An 18557-nucleotide genomic window follows, 5' to 3' on the forward strand; every position below is an offset into this window, starting at 1 on the left:
GACTACTGGAGGATTATATGAGATGGTACATAAGGCGCTTGGCACACAGGCTGCCAAAGAGCAAATCTTCAGGGGACAGCTGGGTCTGCTATTGTTAATGACTGTGCAGTGCTGTCACTGCTCCCCACTGGCTGCTGAGCCTGCAGTGGAGTGGCCCAGGCACTGGCTCTCGGTTTCCACCTCCTCTCACCATGAAGTGTCAAGGTTTCCCTGTGAGGATTTGCCCCAGCTGCAAACTACCAAGAACAAAAACTACTTCCCATGGGTGGGAGCGGCCAAGGCACGGGAAGAAGCTGGAACCAGTACCTAGGGCCACAGATTCAACTCCAACCCCCATGTCACCCATCTGCCTCAAACCCTGACTAAGCTCTTAGGCGACAGCAAATGTAAGGACAGCCTAACAATTCTGTAGGGGTTTTAATGTATGTGTGAGTTTGGGGGGCAGGGTTGCAAACCAAATTACACTTTTGGAGACTTATCTCCAAACCTTAGTAGTTGTAATTCATTTAAAATGACCTGAATTCTACCAAAATAGCATCTGTAAGTACACACCAAGCTTCAACATTACAAGGTTTCTTTCTGGCATGTTTTAGTAACGTGGGAGGTATCAGAGTACATTATTGCTCTCTGCTGGGACGCGGCGTGGCCTACACTGCCTTCCCTCCTGTGTGCGTTCTGCGGTGGGCACTGAAGTGGGAGCTGTTGTTGAAGTCTCTGCCACACTCTGTGCACTTGTACGGCTTCTCCCCGGTGTGAATTCTCAGGTGGATGATAAGGCTGGAGCTCTGGTTAAAACACTTCCCACACACTCGGCACTTGTACGGCTTCTCTCCCGTGTGGATTCTATGGTGAGTGATGAGGTTGGACCGGTCTCGGAAGAACTTCCCGCAGTCGAGGCATCTGTAGGGCTTCTCCCCCGTGTGGACCCTCTGGTGGGTGACGAGCTTGGAACGCTCGCTGAAGCACTTGCCGCAGTCCGCGCACTGATGGAGCTTCACGCTGGTGTGAGTTCGCTGGTGGTTGGACAGGCTGGAGCCCTTGCTGAAGCTCTTCCCACACTCCATGCATTCGTAGGGCTTCTCACCAGTGTGGATTCTCTGGTGACTGATGAGGGCGGAGCTCTTAGAGAAGCCCCTCCCACACTCAGGACACTGATACAGCTTCTCCCCCGAGCTGCTGTGACGGCCCCTGGAGCCCGTGCGCATGCTGGCATTCTGAGGCTCTTTGGGTATCTCCCATGTAGAATTTCTCCAGTGAGCACCAACAGACGGACTTTGGCCAACACCCTCCACAGGCGCGTTAGCCTGGTCGGGAGCTCCTACCGAGTGGACCCGCTGATGTTCCAGGAGGTGTGAGCTCTGACTGAAGATTTCCCCACACTCCCGGCATATGGAGGGCTTCTCTTCAGTATGCGTTCTCTGGTGGGTGTTGAGGCTGGAGAGGTCAGTGAAACTGTTCCCACAGTCAGGACACTGGTAGGGCTTCTCGCCCATGTGGGGCTGTTGGTGGGCAAAGAAGTGGAATTTCTGACTGACAGACGTGCCACTTTGATAGGGTTTCTCCGTGAGGTACAGGCCTTGATGATCGATAAGTTTTTCAAAGTCCTCCTCAGAGGAACACGCTTCCCACGGGACAGAACTTCTCCACTCCCCGCCACCCCCATTCTCACGGTCCTCCCCACAGTGGGGAGGCTGGCGAATGGCTTCTGTGCTGTATTCTGGTAAGGCTCCAGGCCGATCCCCAAAAACGTCCTGCTCTGAAATCTGCTCTTCATCCTCACGCTTCACCCCAAAGCCTGAAACAAGAGACAGAACTGAGAGTTGTTTGTTAATGCTGGCTAGCATTCGCGCACCTGTACCATGCATTCTGAGGTTTGGCTAATGCAGATTTGTATCTTACATCCCACAGCTTATAAATGTGCCTAGCATGACAGCTACCAAGTTTTTGTGTACACGTGCGCTTCTAACCCTGCAAAGCTGAAAAGCACTGTCTGGGACACAGTAGCCGCACCCCAGCAACCATGAAGCCTGCCTCACCCCCTCAGCCGCTCCTCTACGTCTGGGTTCAATAATAAACAGCTCTTGTCACCCTCCAGGACATTAAACTGATCCTGGGTCATGACTCAGTTCCATAGTTACCCAGGTGTGTCCCAGGAAAAGCTAGACTGGCCACCTTGGGCGCAGACCATCACTAAGTAAGAGATGAAAGAATCTATGCAACGCACAAGACCTTTTCCTAATACAATCTCGCTCATACTTTTGGCTCAGAGACAAAGATACCACCTGGTACCTGAAGGGCTCTAGCAGGCAAACCTGGCTCTGGCTGGCCTTGCCCTTCTCCCTCGTTCCCTCTGCCTTGCTAAAAAAAAAAAGTTAGGTTACATTCCTAAATCTGGCCACCAAGGTCTATTCCCCTTATTTGGCCACTTCCTCCTCCTGAGGCTGACCACCAAGGTCCAGCTATCAAAGCATTGAAGTCCAGCAATCAAAAGCCCCCTTTAGCTCACCTAATTAATATGCCCAATAAAAAGTAAACACCTCATCTTAATGCAGAGCTCCCCCTTATACCTTTATAAACTGCCATTTGCCTATGAGCTACATCTGTCACCTCTCTTCCCCTTCTCCTGTCTTTGTCTCCTACCCCTTCCCTTTGTCCCTCTGGGACAAATAATATCTTTGTGTTGAGAACTTGGTTTTCACGCGTTGTGCTGTGACCCTGGTCCTCTCATTTGCCCTCTTTGTACAAGGCCAGCATCCAATGACTGCAGGCTCACCAGTATCTGGAGTCTGGGGGTCTGGAGTCAGGAGTTTAACCTCCTCTTCATCTTCCATCTCACCCCAGGCCTCTAGGTCATCAGCCTCAGGACCGCTCTGCCCAGATCCAGGAAGCTCCGCGGCTCCTCCTGCCGCCTCCATGGCGCTGATCACAGTCCGAGCCGTCATCAGTGAGTCCAGCTCCTCATAGAAGGGGCAGGTCCCTGGTGGGTGGCTGCTCTTGGCTTTCCTGTAGCTTCGGAGGAGGTTTTTGAATCTGTAGCGGCACTGCTCCAGCGTCCGCAGGAAACCCAGCGCCCGCAGCCGCTCCGCGATGGCTCGATACACTTGGCTGTTCTGGTGACAGGTGCGAAGCTTTTCAGAGAACGGCGACTCACTAAGAATTGCCAGAAAGGCTTTGGTCTCCTCGAAGCCCCAGTGCACACCTGCTGTCAGAAGTGAAAAGTTCAGACGTGGGAGACTTAGAAGCTTGAACTAGGTCATTAGGGCTGGGGTATATCTAGAACAGGGGCCCAGGGACTTGGGAATACAAACTTCTTCTCAGGGATAGGCTAGGAAAGTCAGCCAAGGCATCCTCTCCCACCACCCCAAGAGACATTCTCACTGAAAGAGAGCAATAAGTGACCATGTTTTGGCAACTGCATTGGGACCCACTCCCTCGGCTTCGGCCGATGAGACGCTGACATGGATGAGATTCTCCCTGTATTCATTCAAAATACACCCCATCTCCGTTGTGAAGTCTCCTTTCCACAAGACATGGGACCTGAGAATCCCCAAAGACCAGAGACATAAATGGACCTTGTAAGCAGGCAACACACTACAGCTGAGGACACCCTCTCCTCTCTGGTCCTGTTGCAGGTAAGTGATATAACCAAAGGAGGCAGCGGGGGTGGGCTGGGGGCGCATGAGTACATGGCAGGAGCCCAGGCTCTCTCTGCCCCTGCCTGTGCGGCTCTGGCATCTTCAGGTGGGTGTCAGTGACTCTCCCTTTGCAAGATTAGGTGCTTGCCACACAGTGACTCTCAAGTCTACGCTGTCAGTTTCTCTACCCTTTAGTATCTCACTCACTCTTTCTGGCCCCAGACTTGCTGTGAACAAATGGGCTGTTCTCATGCACCTATTCTCCAGGTCGCGCAAGGCTTTAGAGTTATCTGCTCCTATAACTAAGAGACATGGTCACTGGAGATAAGAGTGTGAGTCAGAGATGAAGACTTAGCACCTTACTCTCGTGTCCGTGATCTGACTCCTAGCCTGAGCTCTGACCTTCGGAAGCAGCAGTGGGGTTGACAGTCATCCAGTTAAACACCATGTCCTTACCAATGCGGCTCTGGAGCAGAGCTGGGCTCCCTGCAATCCTGGGCCCCTGAGCAGATTCCTCGGTGGCCATGCCAGAACTACTGTAGTCTTCCGTTGCCTCCTCAGGCTCCCAGCTCCCTTCCTCTTGGTCATCCATCTCAGTGTCACTGTCCCCCAGCCTGGGGAGTGCCACAGCCTCTCCTGGCCCACTCGTGGGTCTTCCGATGGCTGTCCGAGCGCTCACCAAGGCCTCTAGCTCCTCATAGAAGGGGCAGGTCCCTGGTGGGTGACTGTTCTTGGCTTTCCGGTAATTTCGTAGAAGGTTTTTGACCCTGTAGCGACACTGCTCCAGAGTCCGCAAGAAGCCCCGTGCCCTCAGCTGCTCTGCAATAGCCCCATATACCTGGCGGTTCTGGTGACAGGTCCGGAGCTTTTCAGAGAAAGGAGATTCACTTAAGATGGCCAGGAAAGTCTTGGTCTCCTCATAGCCCCAGTGAACACCTGACACCTTCATGTCCTCCCCATCCCACTGGCATTGCTCTTCCCAGGCCCTTGAGTCCTCCTGGGATGTTGCCTGGGCTGACTTGTCCTGCTCACTGTCCAGGCTATCATCTGCAGTGCGCCCATTCCCAGGATGTATAAGGCTCAGATGCAAAGTCTCTGGTCCTCGCTCATGCTGGAAGGTGACACATGGCTTTGAAACTGGAACTCCTACACAGAAGGAAGAACAGACATGACTGAGCAGAAGTTGCCTGTTGGGTTGTGTTTCTCTAAACTGCTCCTGAAACTGACAGTCCATTCTTCAAAGAGGCTGATGGGAGACTTGCCCATGCTGATCCCCCTGGAGCGAGGTGCCTGGAAGCAACAGGACCCTCGCTGAGACCAAGTGACCTGCAGGCTTCTCATTTGCTGTGCTGTTGTTAGACATCATAGACACAGTGGCTACAATGAGTCAACAGCTGGCAAACACAGGACCTCAAGCAACCCAATCACTGGTGGAGGGAAGGGGAAAGATGGGGGGGGGAGAGAGAGAGAGAGAGAGAGGCTCTCTCTTGCTGGAAAATTTCTGACCTCCGCTGCCACTGTTACCTATAAAATAAAACAAAGACTAAACACGAAGCAAATCCTTCTGGCAGGGACAGAGAAAGAGAGAGGGGGAGGGAAGGAGAGAGGAGAAGTGGGGAGGCAGGGAGAGGAAGAAGGAAGGGGGAGAAGGGGAGGGAGGGAAGGAAGGAGAGAGGGATGGGGGAGGAGAGAGACAGAGAGAGAGAGTAAATGTAGAGCCCTTGGGGCACTGTTGAGCAGATATGGAGTGTGCCTAGAACACTTTGAGGAAATAAATGTCCTGATTTCTTAAGACTACAGCGGCTCTATAGGATGACTTTCCCAGAAGCACTTGGTCCCAACAAAACATAAAGCCTTTTATCACAGTAAATGTTTGAGGAGACCTAGATAAAGAGTTTGGATGTAAAGCCTTTTCAGGGTACCCTAAATCAGCATTTCTCAATCTGGGGTCCCACTGTCCAGTCTAAGCCTATCATGAGTTTAAACCTGTGGGAAGCATCGGCTTTCCGCACACACGGCCTTCAGAGACAAGCGCGCTGGTCACATGGGCTTTGGGTATTTGGAAACCTAGGCTGCTCGCTCTCCTCATACTCAGCCTCATGATCTCCCTTGCAAGAGTCTGCTCCCAAGAGGCAACTCTCGGTGAGTGCTGAATTTTTGAGACAGAGGGCCTGGTTCAGTTCTGGGCCCAAGACGACTGCAGCCAGGTCATGAGCCCCAGTAGGGCCAGCTCTAGGAAAACAGCAAGCAGCCTCAACCACGGCCCGGCAGACTCTCTGCAGGGGTAGCTAAGAGGAGGCAGTCTTCTTCCCCTCCTGAAAATCCAGAGAGGACAGAGCTCTGGTTCTAAGTGGCAAGGCCTCTCTGAGGGTACCGGAAATAGGCCAGCTGGGCCCCGGAGCACAGCACATTTTGCTTACCCAGGCACATGCCATTCCCACGATCATCTCCTGCAGGGTCCTGGCAGGGCTCCTCCTTGGCTTCTCTACTGGAGCTCAGGGCTTCCTGTGGCACACACAGAGAGGACCTTAAATATCACTGACACTTTAAAACAGCCTGACCAGACCTAAGAGAGATCAGGACACTGCAGTGATGCCCTGTATGGCGATTGAGGGGTCAGGTCGGGGGGCTGGCGGGGGGGCGGTGGCCAGCATCACAGTCACTGACTGCCAGGAGGCCCAGTGGGGCAAAGGTTAATGTCTTATGCTTTACATCCCTTTGCTAAAGAGGCTATGGGGGCGGGGGTGGGTGGGGGGGAAAGGGGTCAGGGGAGCACACAGCAGGAGGACCAAGAGGACAACAGGAAAAGAAAACAGCACTTTACCTGGGACAGGGCTGCCACCTCCCAATCTCCAGTGCTCTCCGTCTTTAGAACAGTGGGGACTTGGGGTGTGAGGTCAGCTGAGGAAGAGAATAAGCCCGTGAGATAGACACTCGGCCCTCTACGGCCACTTCCTTCTGACACACAGCCTCCCAATGGTCATGCTGGGACCAAGCCACGCATGTCCCATGCCCAGGGCACACTTGCCATTTCACCTTCCTTAGGAGCGTGGGACTCCTGAGCTATTTTCAGTGATGTGCCACGTGTGGGGTGCAAGTCCCGGCACCTTCTCTATAACTCCAGCTAGTGGGCGCGCTACAAGCAGAGCTTTTTAAAGTCACCGCTCAATGTCAACGTCCATCAGACATTTATCCTATCTTGATCCTTGAACTCTGCACATCCTTCCCCCTCCCCCCCCAAGCCCGTCCCTTGGGAGGAAAGGCTTCGTTCTCTTATGTCCCCATATCCCTGGTGCTTACCATTCTCTGTCAAGGACTGAGGTGGCATCTTAGAAAGGTCAGGACATGTACTCTCCACCCACGGTTTCTGGGGCTGTCCCTCGGAGCAGCGAGCCACTGGCTGCGGCTGGAACCTCTGGAACTCTTGGACTGCTTCGAAGGACCTGGACTCTTCAGCGCTCAGCTCCAGTCCCTACACAGGAAGGCAGAGCTTCCGACTGTCAGTTAAGGCCCCTTCAGAGGCACAGGCATGTTACTTTGAGTATGAATGTGTTCCGGGGTTAACAGACCCTCAAGATCCAAAAAGGGTTTCAAACACTGGGAGGAAGCTATCGGACTGGCCTTAGGAAATGAGCACTGGCTTGTCAACTCCCGGGAGGCCACCCCAGTACCAAGCAAGTGATCACTATTCAAAATGTTCTTGATTCACAGAGACAAATCACATAAAGTTGTGTGACACTGAAATTAATTTATAAGCCTGTTGGCCTCCTCAGTAGTTACAGTCTACAGAAACACTGCACGACTAGACCCAATGACAGTCCTTACTCTCCAGCTAATGCCATCGTACAGTTGGGTCGGAACTGTCAACACAGAACAAAGGCAGAGTGAGTGACAAAGAAGATGCACGAAGCAACCACGAGGGTGGCTCTTGTGTTTCCAGTCCAGTGAGTAAGAAGTTAGAGGTCACTGCTCCACCTCAGCAAAAAAATAATCTGAACACACTAAAAGACCGGAGCTCTTGGAGCCAGAAGGGAAGTGAGGCCACGCCGCATGTGCCTGCCCTCAAGCTGAAGAGCTGAGAGAGGTACCCACCAGAACGGAAACCTCCGCAGGGCCCAGTGCTGGCAGGAAAGCCCTCCCGACAGCATGGCAGACAGTCTGCTGAAGGTACACTGTAGACAAACTGAGGGTCAAGCTCTAGGAGACTCAGTCTTGGAGACCAGGGCAAGGGAGCTTTCACAAGTTTTACTTCCAAGACTTCTACCCTCCTCTCACTGTGAGGAGCACAGAAAAGTCCCCTCAGGCTTCTGTTGGGGACAGGAACAGGTCCCACTGTGAAACAGGCCCAGGTACTCTGAGAACAGTGCCTGCCAGGGAAGAAACCATTTCACCAGAGCATAATCTGCTTTACATAAGAAGCTGGAGGGGGGTGTAGGGGAGGTTGGGAGGGGCCAGCTCCCTACTGTTCTGCACCAGCGATGGGAATTACCCACCTGAAGGCCTTCCCAGCAGCCTGCACCATCCAAGAGAGGAAGGAGCCAGGGAAATACTGATGGGATTCAGAATCCAGGGCACAGGCTAATCACAGAGCTATCAGCTGCCCTCTAGACATCCTCAGCCACTACATCACAAAAGCCTTATTTACATAGTCCCTTCCCTTCCAGACATCACATGCCACCTTTTAACCAAAAATCACAAGGTATACTAAAAGGCGAGCAACAGTTTGAAAAGAATAAGAATGAAAACCAGTGTCAGGGGGCAGAAAGCTGAGCTTACCAAACCATGAAACGTAAAACTGGTAACCCAGCTGAAGAACTAGTGACCTTCAATGCCAATGGCCCGAGCACACTAGTTAGCCGGCATGGTGACACTCATCTGACATCCCAGCAGTTGGGAAGCTAAGGCAGGAGGACTGCAAGTTTGGGGCCAGGCTGGGTTTCACTGTAAGACCCTGCCTCAAAGATAGATAAATAAATAAGCCAAAAAAAAAAAAAAAAAAAAAAAAAAAAACAAAACACCAACCAACCAAAATAAGGCCCAACTATATGCTGTACACAAGAAATCCACTTTAAATATAGAGACACCTTACAGATAATAGAGTAAAGGAGGAAGGAGGAAATACCAATTTAACCCTAAGCAGAGAAAGTGGGCAAGGGGCTGGAGAGGTGGCTCAGAGTTAAGAGCACTGACTGCTCTTCTAGAGGTCCTCAGTTCAATTCCCAGAAACCACATGGTGGCTCACAACCATCTATAATGAGATCTGGCGCCCTCTTCTGGCCTGCAGACATACATGCAGGCAGAATGCTGTATACATAATAAATAAATCTTTAGGGGGGGGAAAAAAAAAAGAAAGTGGGCAGGGAGATGCCTCAGTGGTTACAGTTCTTGACAAACAAGCAGAGAGCAGTGAGGGTAATCATGGTGACCTGTGTGTACGGCCAGCTTCAGGAGGCAGGGGCAAGAGATCCTAAGAGCAAGCTGGCTAGGAAGACCAGCCTTGTCCATGATCTCTGTGTCTGACTGAAAGGCTCTCTCTCAATGAGTCGGGTAAAAGAGTGATGAAAGATTATCCCTGGCATCAACCTCAAGTGTGCACATGCATGCACACACACACATGTATATGCATACCCCCACATACATGCAAATACACACATGTACACCACACATGCACACATATGCATGGGGGGGGGGAGAGAAAGTGAGATAAGCAGTATTAATTTCAGAACAACAGACTTCAGAGCAAGAGAAGTCACCAGGGATAAGGAGTGGCTTTATAACATGATACAGGGCTCAATACTCCACAAAGGCATAATAATCCTCAAGCCACGTAAGGATTACACACACCTTCATCCTCCTGCTTCTGAAGACACAGTCCGACGCTGACAGAGCCACAGGAGAAAAGCATGCATGTGGCCAGAGATGACAGCAGTGCTCTTGGGACAGACAGAACCAAAGCCAGTGAACTAAAGGGGCCGACGGGTGGTGTTCGATTCATTCTCGGAGCACTGACTTCTGTAAGGTAGAGCCTCTAACAACAGAACACAAGACCTATCTTCCAGCCCGCATGGACCACTCCTTGCCAAACTGGACCATATTCCAGGCTACAGAACGCACTCAGCCAATTTGAAAGAATCATGACACGTGTGCTCTCCGATCACATGGAAGTAAGTCAAGAACAGAAAGATGGCTGGAAAAATCCCAACATACTTGGGGTTCAGACAATATACACGTAAATATTTGAGTCAAAGAAGAAAGTTCAAAAGGAATCTGTAGAGGTGACCTTCGCTCACATTCTAGTAACATGTGCCTCTGTATAATTGATTGTTAATTGCCGAGCCTGGAAGTGAGCTAAATGCTAACAGATGCAGATACTGCCATTACTATTGAAGAATCTCCTGCCTCGGTGTTATGTAAAAAAAAAAAAATTATTCTCCATCATCTCTATTGGTCAATAAAGAGCTCAACAGCCTATAGAGGGTAGCCGAGTTAAGGTGACACTTGTGATCCCAGTGTGTGCGGGGTGGTCTCAGGTGGAACAGAAAGAAGAAGGTCGCTGGGCCTTGAGGAGGTGACCATGAGGTCGCCATGAGAGAGTCTCCAGGAGGACAAACATGGAGCAGGAGCAGCCGGGGCAAGACTAGATGGCAGGTAATGGCACAGGCTAGCACAGTCGGGTTAGAACAGCTGAGAATCTACCCGGCTGCAGTGCTTATGGCTTTTAATAAATGTAACAGGTCTCCACGTCTTTATTTGGGAGCTAGAGCAGGCATGTAGAAAGCCCCTGCGTTTAATTTAACAGAAACCTAAAAGTACTTTAAACCTCATGAATACAACTTTAAAAAAAAAAAAAAAAAGCCCACAGAATACAATGAGAGTGGTGGGGCTCCCAGCACCCAGCTCATGAGTACAACAGCCTCGTCATGGCCAACAAAGAACCCTTCACTACAGAGCCACCCCCTGTATCTCTTACAAACTTCCTGCCTCTCTTGGGGTGATGCCTGAGCCTTGTGGGGACTATGTACGGTGTGGATGTCCCAGTTAGACCTGAGCACTCCAGCCTCTTACTCTGCATGGTAACAAGCTGTGGGTCCCTCCATGTATCACCACCTACTGTGAAAGGCGTTTCTCTAGTGACAGACAGAAGATGGAGCCATCTATGAAAATAAAGAACTTTAGGAGGTGGTATAATACCATGTCCATTTAGCAGAGCAGTAGTATTTGGTTCTCCCCTAATGCCTGTGACCTACCCTATAAGGAGCTTTTAGCCCAGTTAACAGTCATGGGTTCTATCTTGTGGAGCAGGCCTTAAATTCAATCAGAAAGGCATTGGTTATCCCCATAACATTCACACCACCATTGCACCCGGGGGGCAGACCTTGCCAGGCAGGTTGTCATTGTAGCAGGGTTCACAGCTGGGTAAACTGTTGACTATCTCACTCCATCAGTAGTGTAAACCAGACTTAATGTCACTGGTTATTGCGAAGAAAGCTGAATGAACACAGATGACAAAGTATCCCTGTAGCAGAGCACAGTCCTCCGGGAACATGCTGAGGAGTATATGGCTGGATCACAGCATAGATCTATTTCCAGCTCGGTGAGAAACTTCCACACTGACTCCATAGTGGCTGTAACCAGTCTGCACCACCACTGATGGACAGTAACTGCTCCCCTTCCCACAGCCACACCATTTGTCGTCAGTTGTTTTCTGTTCCTGTTGTTTTATTCTTAGCTATGTTGACTAAGGTAAGATGAAACCTCAAAGTAGTTCTATTTTGCATTTCTGACACCTAAGGATATTCAACGGTTTGTTGTGGTTTGGTTTTGGTTTTGGTTTTTCTAGACGGTTTCTCTGTGTGCCTTGGGTGTCCTGGATTCACTTTGTAGACCAGGCTGGCCTTGAACTCACAGACATCTATCTGTATCTGCCTCCTGAGTGCTGGGATTAAAGGTGTGCACCCCCACGCCTGGCTAGGATATTCAATGTTTAAAAAGGTATTTCTCAGTCATTTGTATTTCTGCTTTTGAGAATTCTCTATATAGGTCCATGGTCCAAATTTTAATTGAGTTCTGTCTGTTGTTTAGGCATGTGTGGTTTTCCTGTTTTTTGTTTCCTGAGTTGTCTGTCTAGTCTAGATACTAATCCTCTGTCAGATGTATAGCTGGTTATTTTCCCCTATTCTGTGGGCTATCCCTTCACTCAAATGATGATGTCCTTTCCTGTACAAAAGACTTTCAGTTTCATGAGGCCCCTGTGCTGCAGGGGTCCTGCTTAGAGTCCCTTCTTGTGCCTGGGAGTTGGAGTGTAGTCCCCACTTTCTCCTCTATCAGGTCTTATGCTGATGTCCTTGATACGTGTGGAGTCGAGTTCTGTGCAGAGTGAGAGATGGGGAGCCAGCTCACTCTTCTACATGCAAGCTCTCCAGTTTGACCAGTGCCACGTGCTGCTGCTGCAGAGGCGGTGTTTCAATGACACTGGCTTCTACAGGCTCAAACGCTTGCAGGCCTGGTCCCCAGTTCATGGACAGCTTAGGAAGGATCAGGAAGTGTGGCCTTGGTGGAGAAGGTGGATCACTGGGGGTGAGCTTTAAGGTTCCAAAAGCCCACACCAGGCCCCAGGCCCCAGGTCCTCCCTCTCTCTCCTTCCCCTACCTCTCACTCCACCCCCACCCCTCATCCCCCTACCCCCCCACCCCTCCCCTGGTCTGCCTCCATTATGTTTGACCACCACCACTCTTCCCACATTGATGAAATGGTAGCTTCATTATATGAGTTATCTTGGTCATGGTATCTCTTCCCAGCAGCTGAAGAGTTCCTCCAATGGGTACCGTTTTTTTTTTTTTTTTTTTTTTTTTTTTCTTCTCTGTCAAAATTAGGTGGCTGTAGGAGTGTGGGTTTTTGTTTTTTGTTCTTTTTTTTTTTTAATCTAGGTCCTAACCTCTATCCCATTTGTCAAACATGTTTGTCTTAATGCCAGAACCATGCTGGGCTTATTACTATAGCCCTGTAGTATAACTTGAAATCAGAGACAGTGGTGCCTTCCACAGTGTTTTTATTGTTCTGGATGGTTTTGGCTATCCTGGGTCTTTTGGGTTTCCATTTGAATTTTAAGATTTTTTTTTCCCTCAATTTCTATGAAGAAATGTGTTGGGCTTTTGATGGGGATTGTACTGAATCTGTAGGGTGCTCTTAGGACATTGACATCTTCACAGCGTCATCCCATAGGAGGTCTTCCCATCTTCTGGTGGCGTCTCCAAGTTCTCAGTGTCTTAAAGTTTTCACTGTACAAGTCTTTCAGCTCCTTGGTTAGAATAATTCCAATTGGCTGGGTTTTTTGGGGGGAAGAACGGGGGAGATAATGTGAATTATGTTTCCCTGATTTCTTTCTCAGTGTGTTTGCTGCTGCCATATAGGAAGCTACTGGGTTTTGTGTGTGAATTTTGTATCCTGATGCTTTCTTGAATGTGTTTATCAGCTATGAATAAGGACAGTTTCACATTTTCCTTTCTCCCTTTTATCTCTCTCCTGTCTTATTCTCTGGCTCAGAGTACAGCGCTATATTGAACAGGAGAGGAGAGAGGGAACACTGTTGTCTTGTTCTTGATTTTAGTGGAAACATTCCATTCCGTTTGGTGTTGGCTGTGGCTGGTATTATACTCTTTATTGTATTAAGATATGTCTCCTTGTATCCCTAGATTCTCTGGCACTCTTATTATGAAGGGATGTTGGAGTTTCTCAAGGCCTTTTCTGCATGTAATGAGAGGGTCAAGTGGCTTCTGTACTTAAATCAACTTATGTGGACGATTATATTTATTGATTTATTATTGAACATCCCTGCATCTCTGGGATGAAGCTGACTTGATTATGGTAGATGGTATTTTTGGTGTGTTCTTGGATTTGGTTTGTATTTCATTGAGAATTTTGGTGTCTATATTGATTAAGGAGATTGGCCTATAATTCTCTTTTTTGCTGAATCTTTTGTCTGGTATTGATTCTAAGTTTATACAAAAGACTCGGAATAACCCAGACTCCTCACCAAAGACTTACAGATGCCAAGCAAGCTCATGAAAAGGCATTTATAATGAAGAAACTGCAAGTTGCGGGCTGGGAAGAAGGTTCAGTCAATAAAGTGCTTGCCACAGCAGGAGAAGGACCTGAGTGTGCACCTGTCACCCTAGCTCTAGGGAGGTGGAGGCAGGGGGATCCCTGGAGCTCATTGGACAGCCACTCTGGCCAGTCCATAACGCCGCTTCCCGTTATTACAAATCCAGGCAAGTGGCCGGGTGTGGTGGCGCATGCCTTTAATCCCAGCACTTGGGAGGCAGAGGCAGGTGAATCCCCGTGAGTTCGAGGCCAACCTGGTCTACATAGTGAGTCCAGGGCAGCCCGGGCTACACACAGAGAAACCCTGTCTCAAAGAGCCAAAAAACCAAATCCGGACAAGTTATGTACCTCGCTGTTGACTTGCTTGAAAAACAGCAAAAGGAGAAGCTACCTTGACAGACTGTGTGGCTGCCTGGATGGCGGATGCCCACAAGAGGCTCCCAACAGGGCCTGATGCACAGGGGGTGGTCACGGCATGTCAGTGAACGCCCTACCTGAGCTCACATTCGGGCGTATTTTAATTTCACGTTTGCAGATGAGGCATCAGCTCTGTCGTGGAAACAGCACGACCTTGAGACCCAAGGAGCAGCGTTTAGGCTCTGGTTCACTCCCCGAGTGACCTGCATGAGCCATCTGAATCTTGGAGCCCTCATCTACAAATGGGGACAGTGATGCTGTTTCTATGTGCTGCTGTAAGCATCCAAAGGGATCCAAGGATGTGGGATGACTGTGTTAAACATGAGACAGAATACAGACCGACCATGCACACCGAATGGATCTCGGAGGCAGTTTCAGGGATGGCTAGGCACACACCCTCACGTGCAAATCTTGGCTCCACAACCCAGCAGCTAGGGATTCTGAACAAATCATCTATCTTTCTGTTGCCTCCATTTCCTTACTAGTAAAATTAGGCTAACGATACCTACCCACTTTATTGAACTGTGGCAGGATTACATGAGTTAATACAAGTCAAGCAGTTAGAATGCCACCTGTTACACGCACAGCAGGGATCTGTAAACCACAGTCACTCAACGATTACTATTGCTGTGATTTGGGGGCAACTATTAACTCAACCCCAGGCCCTCGACCTTGCCTAGCCAGCTTCCTGGGGAACAGACTATTGGCCTTACCTGCCGTCCGGTAGCCCAGGCCTCTCGCTGCCAATCCTCCACCAGGGCCACCGCCTCCTCCCCGCTCTCAGGGTGTCGTGCCTGCACCCAGGTCTGCACCTCCCTGGGTAGGATGGACAGGAACTGCTCCAGCACCAGCAGTTCCAGGATCTGCTCTTTGAGGCGGATCTCGGGCCTGAGCCAACGACAGCAGAGAGCCCAGAGCTGGCTGAAGGCCTCGTGCGGTCCAGCTGCATCCCGGTACTGGAACTGCCTGAAACAGCGGCGGGAAGCCTCAGGGCCAGGGACAGGGCTGTGGGCCTCCTGCTGAGGGTTGGAGTCTGACTCCCACGAGTCCTCCTCCAGTTTTACGATCAGGAGGCCTTCAGGCTCTGGCGGAGGCGAGGCCACAGCCATCGTCTGGCCTGGGTGCTTCACTTCAGCTGTGATGCCCTCATCTAGAGACTTCCTGCGTTGATAGTGTGTCCTTCGAGGGACTCCTAGGGAGGCCCTGCTCCCCAAGGCTGTGAAGGCAGAAAGACAAAGGACACAGTGAGCGAGAGGACCCAAAACATCGCTTTCCTCATTTCTCTCATACCTTCCACGGCCTATGACAGGCATAGAAAGACTCAGAGACCCCCTTTGCAAAGGGCAGGAAGTGAGACCATGACCAGGCACCAAAACCAGCACCCAGCTCATTTTACAAGAAGAAAGCACCATCTACATCCCTTGAGACATATTTACATGTATCCCTGGCCTCTGGTTTGGGCCCTAGTATGGCCTTCCTCCCTTCTACACCATGGCCAAAAGCTAACCTTCGCTCAAGCCGAGTCCCAAGGGTCACCTCCTCCAGGAGACCGGCTTCCTGAGACCTGAGACTTAGTGTTCCTCTCTGGATGGTCACCTTGCAAAATCCTTCTGGTTATCCCACACACCAGACGTTATTTACCATCCTTAACTAGAAGCTTCTCAAAACTCCAGCCAAAGCTGTCTGCAGACCCCATGGCTCCAGCACTTCCACTGGATTATCCCATAGAAGCCTCATATTTGATGGGTCAAAACTTCATGCACCATGAGGTACAATACCCATTACCCCAGCAATCAGGAGGCAGAGGCAGGAAGAGCCAGAGTTCAAGACCAGCCTAAACTACAATAGCAAAACTCTGACTCAAAAACCAGAATAAGTAGATAAACAATAAAGCCCTGAGTTGGCCATCTTTTATGGCAAGCTCCTCCATCTTCTGGATCTCTCCATTCGGCGCAAGGTGTCACTTTTCATCATCCCTTCTCTTGGGGGCTGTACCCAGTTCATCACGAGGACCTGTGTACCTGGCACTCACACCCTCAGTGCCACAGAATCATCTCAAGTCTTCCTGCACTTAACCTCCCAATGCCAGACCAGGCCACCACCCTCCCCAGCCCTCACCCTAATCCCCAGTCCAGCTGCCCAGCCTCCAGCTCTTCCCTACTGCTCCCTGAACCCTCCAGGGAGCCAGAGCCACCACCAACCCTTTCTAGGTCTCTCCTCAAACTGCAGTTTCCTGAGGCCTTCCTGTTCCCTGAAACAGGACTTGTCTTCAGTCGCCAGCTTCCACAGCATCTTATGCCCTCCCTCGAGACTGTGATCACCCTATTGCAACGACCATAGTGACCAGACCACAGTTTCCGAAGGATCTAGCACAGTGCTCAACATGCGGGGGAAACACAACAAACAGTGAAGTGAAGCTGTGAACCTTCTATGACACCGTCTTCTTTGACATGTTGTAGAGACGTGCCCATTGGCTCCCAAGGAGGGTACTGCCTCCCTGATGACACCCACACTGGGCTCGCACAGAAAACAAGCGGTAAGTCTAGTGACATAAAGCACAACCGACTGAAGGAGGCCGTTGGCTACATCTAAGCTGCAATGGCACAGCAGAATCCAGAGGGGAAAAATGATGGCATTTGGTATTCTGAGCCATCCAACTGGGCTGTAGGGAAACAAAGCAAAAGTAACAGAAAAAATGGAGGCTGGCCATAAGATTTCTGTGCACTTAGGACAATGCTTAGAGAGCAACACACGGCCACTGGCTCATCAAACGACTTGTCACTTCCTTGGAGAAGAATTCCTTGGGGTTCCCTTGTCATGCCCCATCCCCACCCCCTGATCCTGTTCCCTAAGCAGCTGATACACACCTCTGAGATAAATGTTCACCCATGGTTTGTAGTCACCAGTCCCTACACTGGACAATGCCACTGGGTATAGTACCCAGCCTCATATGTGATTAGCAGCAGGGCCATTAAAGAGTTTTGTTGCCTTGTCTTAAATATGTAAGTCTGTTATATCAAAACAATGTCCATGGTTTAAAGAACTTACATTCATAGCTTTTTTTTAAAAAAGTACATTTTCCTGACCTGCTAATCCAAACACATATCTGTCGCTGTCACACACAAGGACTAACCTGTTAGGCATTCACAGAGTACCCATTATGTGCCCTGCACTGTACTGGGAGCTACAGAGCCAACAATAGCTGGGACAGACAGTCCCTTCGGCCTTCACAAAAGTTACAGTCTTGGGACAGACAGTGAGTCAGCAAGCGAAGACTCCCACACTCCTGCATAAAGGGGGCACTCATCAGGCAACAAGCAGCCACCAGTCACAAATCCAGAGCCTAGCACATCTTTCTCATGGAGGTGGGGTGAAGGGGGGCCGGGGGAGATCTTTAAAACCTTGACCGTTCACTTCAAACAGATGTCAGAAACCCCTGGAAAAATCATATATTAATCCTCTCCATGTGGAGTGCAGACACTGTAGGGGAAGGGAGGTGAACGCCGTCAGCCAGGAGCTGGGCAAGGGCACTATCCAGGCCCGAGGCTACCAGGAACATATCTAGGCCTCCGAGAGGTGCCTTTCATTGGCACTAAGTACAGTGCTAAGCATCCTCCACCCATATCTGCATAGAATCCTCCAGGCAAGGAAGTGGAGAGCCATTAGTACTGAGCTGAACATCACTGGCCTGTATCACCCGAGACACAGAAGGACCAGAGAGAGAAAGGGCACTATTTAAGATTCAGAGCCGATTCCATCCGTGTCTGTTCCAAAGTGGGTGTGTGGTGCTGATCGGCATGTCTCTGTTACTCTCTGCCTGCTTTTAGTCTCTTGGGCCTTTCTTGTCACTGAATGGAAGTGGGGTGTCTGTCCTACAGCACTTTCCCAGACCAAAGTCAATTCTTCTGTGTCATGCGCACACTAGGAACCCTGGCTGTGGTAGTTTGAGCTTATGCAAAGACAGTGTGCATCACTTGTGACAGTGTCCCAAGCTGTGATGCACAGAGGGAAACTGAGCTTCTAGGTGGGGAGGAAGAGGGGGGAGGAAGGGGGAGGTGGGGATGTTGTAAAAGAGAGAGAGGAAGGTCCTGTGTTATAAAACTACCAACTGGCTGAGTCAGGACCTCGGGCCAGGTCAGTCTTCTCCTGTCAGTGTCCTTAACTGCATCTGCAGCTGCCAGCCTGAACTCTTGCCCCAGGCTAACTTGTTAATAAACAACAACAAACAAACAAAAAAAGAGGGCAGAATAAAGAGGCAGTGAAACTGAAATGCAACCAGTGAGTAAAAACATAGATAAGGTAGGGACTGTGACCAGCCGTGACGCCCTGGGCAGATGTGGGCCCAGGATTTCCCCCAGCTCTTCTGCCTTTTCCAAGAGAAATTAGACCTCTGGAGTTTAAATG

General features: G+C 50.2%; 1 protein-coding gene across 1 annotated transcript; it reads right to left on the minus strand.

Moving 5' to 3' along the window:
• Nucleotides 1-573: 573 nt before the first annotated feature.
• On the minus strand, nucleotides 574-15332 carry Zscan20 (zinc finger and SCAN domain containing 20). The gene is made up of 7 exons (XM_051171493.1): nucleotides 14867-15332; nucleotides 6936-7107; nucleotides 6460-6536; nucleotides 6056-6140; nucleotides 4092-4781; nucleotides 2774-3202; nucleotides 574-1795 (listed from the first exon to the last, which is right to left on the minus strand). Exons 1-7 carry the CDS (start codon nucleotides 15260-15262, stop codon nucleotides 648-650), a joined length of 2997 nt encoding a protein of 998 aa, XP_051027450.1. The 5' UTR covers nucleotides 15263-15332; the 3' UTR covers nucleotides 574-647.
• Nucleotides 15333-18557: the final 3225 nt, after the last annotated feature.

Source organism: Acomys russatus, chromosome 29, assembly GCF_903995435.1.
Source record: "Acomys russatus chromosome 29, mAcoRus1.1, whole genome shotgun sequence".
NCBI classification, from domain to species: domain Eukaryota; kingdom Metazoa; phylum Chordata; class Mammalia; order Rodentia; family Muridae; genus Acomys; species Acomys russatus.